Below are 6,197 nucleotides of genomic sequence, written 5' to 3'. Positions count from 1 at the left end.
CCACCGCTCTTTGAGGGAGTCCTACAGTACAAATAAGTTCTTCCGAATGTTTAGGTGGAATCTCTTTTCTTTTAATCTGAACCTGTTGGTATGTGTTCTAACCCCTATTCACATGAAAATAATCCATGTTGAATTCAGGTTGAATCCCTGTTGTTCACATGCACCCTGAATACACCCGACACAGTTTTGGAGGGAGCTGCCAAAAAACACACTTAACCAGGGGCAAATGAACACAGGAAATTTTCTGTTTCCCCCAAAGATCCGCACTGCTCTGCATCACTGGCAGTGTGAATAACGTGTTTCGAATACATTCGCATTGGTGGTGTGATTAACATTTCAAATATATTTGCATCAGTGAGTCAGAAGGCAATTTGAAGGGTAGATACATACACATTTGCAGCCAACTTGAAGGGTTGATACACAAACACACAAAGAGGCACAGACACGCACACATGTGCACATGCGCACACACACATGTACACCTGTGGCAGTTGAGGCCCCGATCTGGTGGGGAAAGGGCCAGTTACAGGCCGCCCCAAACGGGCGGTCTGTAAAGCGCCCAAGAGTACTAAAAGAGCCACTGCCATTGATCTTTAAGAATTATTGGATAACAAGAGAGGTCCCAATAAATTAGAAGAGGGCAAATGTTGTGCCCTTCCTCAGAAAGGGGAAAACCAAGGACCTGAGCAACTATTGACCAGTCATCTTTACTCTGATACTAAGAAAGTTTCTCAGACAGATAATTAAATAGTCAGTCTATGTGCACTTGGAAAGGAATGCTTTGATTAATTAAATTATTTACAAATCAGACAATGTGATTGTCTGGATTTGTTTTCTCATTTTGTCTCTCATAGTTGAGGTCTACCTATGATGTCAATTACAGGCCTCTCTCATCTTTTTAAGTGGGAGAACTTGCACAATTGGTGGCTGACTAAATACTTTTTTTGCCCCACTGTATATCTGATGTACAGTAAAATATGATTAGACTGGGACTTGGAAGATCCAGACACATGTCCCAATGGAGCCATGAAATTTACTGGGTTATCCTGAGCCAATCACTCTCTCTCAGGCTTGATCTGTCTCACAGAATTGTTGAGAGAATGACATGAAGCAGAAGGGATCCACATTTGGTCACTTGAACTCACATACTCAACAAAAGGTAGGTTTTCTATGTAAATAATACATATGCAAATAAGTATTTAATCCCAAAGAATTATTTTTCTCACACAAAGCTACCCAAGGTGGATTTCAGTGCAGTAAAAACAAAACAAAACAAACAAACAAAAACCACAAAGGACTCCTGGAATTGCTTAAGTAGAGTTTAGTACAGTTGGCCTTCCATATCCATGGATTCTGCATCCATGGATTCAATCATCCATGGCTTGAAAATATTTTAAAACAAACAAAACTTCCAAAAAGTAAACCTTGATTTTGCCATTTTATATAAGGGACACCATTTTACTGTGCCATTGTATATAATGAGACTTGAACATCCACGCACTTTGGTATCTATGGCGGGTCCCGGACCCAGTGGATACCAAGGGCCCATGGCATTTGAGCAAAACTTTCAGTTTCTTTTCATTTCCACATTTCATTTTGGGTGTTAGCTAATGGAGAAGCAATATGATTGGCTGTGGAAGAACATATTTCAAGTAAGAAGTTGCACTGGAAGGTGTACCACTGTTGTGTTTACTGCTACAGTACTTTATTTGGCCTAATCACAGATACAACTGAAAGCTGATGAAAGCAACTGGAAATTATAATGGCAAACATGTCAATTGTGGATTATTCATTTTTGAAAAAAACACAAAAAACAAACGAAAGCCAGAAGCTGAACATTATGTTCTAAATGGCCTTTGGAAAAAATGTGACAAAAAAAAAAATTAGATCAAAAGATAAAAATGGTTTAGCGTCAGAGTTACAGGTTTACAAATTAGAACAACTAAAGAACTGAGTGACAGCAAGGACAGAAAAGTCATTTTCCTAGCCTCCCTATAACACACATGCACAAATTTGCTGCTTACTCCTTTCAGGTCCCCTGCATTCAGTATCTTCCTTGTCCACTCCCTAGCCTCAGTTCTCACCCAGTTCCTTTCCCTTCTTCTCTTTAGTAATTTTATCAATAACCTCCTTCCTGGCCTATCTATCTGCCTAAGTTTCTCACTTCTAAATCTCCCTCTGCTTGCCTATCTTTCTTCATTTGTCTTCTCTCCATTTCCCACCACCTGCTTATATATTGTCCCCTCTAATAGCTCCTCTGCAATTCACCTGGCTAGATCCCAACTTCATTTTCCAACACCTTCCTTCTCCCACCTCCTTTTTTCATAGTTCCCATCCACTAAAGGATATCAGTCATCAATGGAGTGGAAGTCTCCTACGGTGCTCCTGGCTAGTTATTCCTAGAACCAGCTTTGTAGGTAACTCAGCCTAGTGTATGTACATGATGTTCTGCAGCTAGTGGTACTTCCTTGGGCCTTGAGAGAAGAAGTGTTGAACACCCTAATATACATGCTACATGCACATCCTGATACTTTTCCATAAACATAGGTGACCTCTCATCCTATAGGGCAGAACATCCACCACTGTTCATGCCTGCAAAAAGATATAAATCAATGCATCTCACACTATCTTAGGTAAGGAAATTTTTCCCCAGCGTGCCAGGGACGAGCACTGTATATTGATACACTGACAGTTGCAATGGCAGTACTGTACTACTCAGCTCCTATTGTCTGAGTCATGGTATAAGAGAGGATAGAAATCATAGGACCCACCAGATCCTTTTGGACTGCAGCTCCTAGTACTCCTTAACTGTTTGCAATGGTGGTGAGGGCTACTGCAGCAGGTAGTCTAACAACATTTGAAGGACACCTTGATTCCCACCTCTCATACAGGGGATGGGTTCAGAAGGACAGAAGAACATACAGCTGAGACAAGCAGCTCTGGAAAACAGCTGAAAAGTCATCTGAACCAGATTGGTAAAGGGTATGGGGACAACAACAGTCACTATGTCAATAACAAAGGAAGCCTAAACATGAATGTCTCTAACCATCATCAAGTGTCATAAAAATATTACACTTATAATTAAGTTACAGGCAGTAATGGAAAAAATTAAACACCCTGACATGATTAATTCTGAAAGGGCAAATTCTTCTCCTTTTGATGTACAGTTGTCAGAACTTGTATATATAAAACCCTAGTTTTTTAAAAAAACTGCACCAAATCTAACCTTAAAAGTTGTTGGCACAGGCTTAAATCCCCTCAATAATTAAAGCAAGTAATCTGAATTTTTAATAAGCCCATGAATGCACAGGAAGATTCAGTGACCTCTCCATTCATTTCAAATGGGAGCCAGGAGTCGCTCATTCCTCCTTGTCTACACATTATAATTTTGCTTCCCTTGTGATGCTTTAGTTCAGAAAGTGGTGACAAACATGGACTGCCTTTTTGTAAAGTGAGCAACATACACACTATGAATACTTTTGGATCTCGCTTACCATTCTTTCTGTTCAGTTTTGGTATGTTTGGGATCTGTTAATACATCTGTACTCAATAAAGTCTGCAAATATACTTTGTGATTCATTATATCTAGTACAGCTCAGATATTTTGATTCATGTGGCATGACACCATGCAGGACATTCATTCACTGCTGCCAGAAATAATTAATGCTTGCTTGGTTTCCATTCCTTATATGTAATGTGAACTGTCTGCTTTCCCCCCTGTTTTACTGCTGCACATCAGCTGATGCACAGGGACAAGCAGCAAGAGCATTCTTAGTTGCTTAAAAATACTGAAGAATTATCCTTAATATTATTCCAACACAAACACCCATCTGATGAAATTCCTATCAGAACCAGAAAGTGACAAACCGTGCACCCCAAATGGATGTATACACAAGCATAAAACAAGGCCTAAAAATGCTGGAAACAGCCTTCCTTTCTAGCCTTTGCTGCTGATTATATTCAGCAAGGAAATGTATGCCCCGCATTTTCCGGCGTATAAGGCGACTCTTTCAGTCTGCCTTATGGGCCGGATTTTTACCCCAGAGTCAGGCGAATGGCATAGCCACCTTCCTGAGTCCTCTCCCAGCCAGCCGGCACTTGCGCTGGCTGGAGGGGGCCTCTCTGGAGGCCTTAGAGAGGATCCGCGGCGGCTGGGCTCTCGCCGCCATTTTTCTTCTAAGAGGTGGCGGAGAAGCGGCTCCTGAGCTGGCCAGGCCGAGTAAAAGAGCCGGCCCCTTGCTCCCGCCACCGCCGCCAGGGATCCTCCGATCCTCCAGCGGCTTCAGAAGTCCTCCACGAAAGCTGCTGGAGGAGTGGAGGATCCCGGGTGGCGGCGGCTTCCGCAGAAGACTTCTGAAGCCGCTGGAGGATCGCAGGATCCCCGGTGGTGGCGGTAGCGCCGAGGAGTAAGAGGCCGGCTCTTTTACTCGGCCCAGCCAGCTCTGGAGCCGCTTCCCTGCCGCCTTTTAGAAGAAAAATGGCGGGGAGAGCCCAGCCGCCGCAGATCCTCTCTAAGGCCTCCAGAGAGGCCCCCTCCAGCCGGCGGGCAACTTGGGGGGTTGTCTTACACTCCCCGTCGCCTTATATGCTGGAAAGGGTATTTCCAAAATTAGCAGGACAATGCTATGAAATAAGTCTCACTGAAACACACGGGGTGTAGTTCCTAGATGGGTTTGTCCTGTGAAGGCATAATCTCTTCTGCTTGTGTGTACAAGGATGGACAGCTCAATGATTGCCATTGAACTCAACCAAGCAGTTAAATGGGCTCACCACAGACAAAGTAAGACCATCTGCTCATTCAGGAGATTATCTATGCAGACGTATGAAAATGTACAGACATAAAAAAATCCCTCTACTCTCAAAAATGGTCCTATGAGGACAGAGGAAGCACCCTGTCCTGTTGGTATCATGGAATCCTGTGGTCAGTTTAACGTACATTGAAAAGGGGCAGAACTAGCCCCAAAAGCATCTTAGAAGGCAGGATGAAAAGGTATGCCTCCTCCAACTCTCTGATATGCCATATGGGAGAATACCACCCCAACCCCCAGCTGATCCATTTAGGTTCTGGGCAGTACAAGTGGTCATGGTTACCCACCATCCATCTTGAGAGATCAGTAACCGTGTGTAGGTGGCATTTCTCAATAATTTATATCCTCACACGTCACTCCCTGTTGCTCAACCTGTTATTATTATATAACTAATTGAAGAGACTCTCTGATCAACTAAACCCTCTTTTCTGTACTCCAGAAAAGACTACAGAAATATGTCTTGAAAAATGAATTAACACTGTTTTATCTCATCCAGACTGCCCATTAGGCCCTTTAAGACTTGGGCATATTTACGGAAGATGCTTCCCCCCATGAGCAGACAAAACGCTACATTGCACTTAGCTATCAAATAGCCATATTAAAAATGTATGCTCAAGGTCACTGAGGCAGACCAGCCATTTACCCCACTTGAAAAAACAAAGAAACATACATACTTGAATACGATCCATCAACAAGCCAGCAGCAACCATGCCTAAACCTGCCAAGATGAATGGCCCAAAGATCTGTGATGCAATGGAGAAGGATGTTTCCGGAAGGAATCCACTGGCTGATCTGACGAACTTACAGGTGAAACCCCTGAGTTTCTTTCCCTGGAAGCGCAGCTCCAATTTCAGCTGGGTGACCACCATGACTGAATGTTATTAACCCATACTCAAGAAACAGGAGAGCAAGAGGAGATCCAGAAAAGGAGGTGCTCTCACCTCTCAGCTGCACAGTCCAGAGTTGAAGGTACTTTTCAGTTATGATTGTGCCACCATTCGTCTTAAGTCTGATGTCTTTCTCGTCTTCCACCAAACAGCAACAGTGTTGCTTTCCAAAATGTGCTTGGTTTAACTGAGCACAGCTTCCGCTAAGCTTCAAGGCAGCTCCAGAGAGGAAACAGAATCCAGAGGAAACGATCGGATTGTTAAAATGTATGTACTGTAGATAAATACATTTAAAACCACTTCTTCACCTATTACCACTTGGCTGGAAACCAGAAAGACCTGCTTAACCTACAGCATTCAGGAGTACCAGTGCAAAGAGTGACAGGTTGTGTAGGAATACTTCAGCCACTGATGTCCTTTCTCCTCAAGTTACAAATAGGGTGGTTTAAAATGTAAGCCTGCACTGTTGAAACAACCACAACTGCTTCAGGCTCACCATGCG

At 43.1% G+C, this 6,197-nt stretch overlaps 1 protein-coding gene across 1 annotated transcript in view; it reads right to left on the bottom strand.

Moving 5' to 3' along the window:
• Positions 1-5,739, bottom strand: part of SLC41A3 (solute carrier family 41 member 3) — a 48,124-nt gene extending 42,385 nt beyond the window's left edge. Inside the window, exons 1-2 of the mRNA XM_042447462.1 lie at positions 5,483-5,739; positions 4,068-4,463 (exon numbers count right to left, since the gene is read on the bottom strand). Of these exons, the coding sequence (XP_042303396.1) occupies positions 4,068-4,463; positions 5,483-5,677 (591 nt within the window). The 5' untranslated portion in view covers positions 5,678-5,739. The remainder of the gene's footprint in view (positions 1-4,067; positions 4,464-5,482) is intronic.
• Positions 5,740-6,197: the final 458 nt, after the last annotated feature.

This window comes from Sceloporus undulatus, chromosome 2 (assembly GCF_019175285.1).
Source record: "Sceloporus undulatus isolate JIND9_A2432 ecotype Alabama chromosome 2, SceUnd_v1.1, whole genome shotgun sequence".
Classification (NCBI taxonomy): Eukaryota; Metazoa; Chordata; class Lepidosauria; order Squamata; family Phrynosomatidae; genus Sceloporus; species Sceloporus undulatus.
The sequence above is the reverse complement of the archived record's forward strand: the minus strand, read 5'-3'. Positions and strand labels throughout refer to the sequence as shown.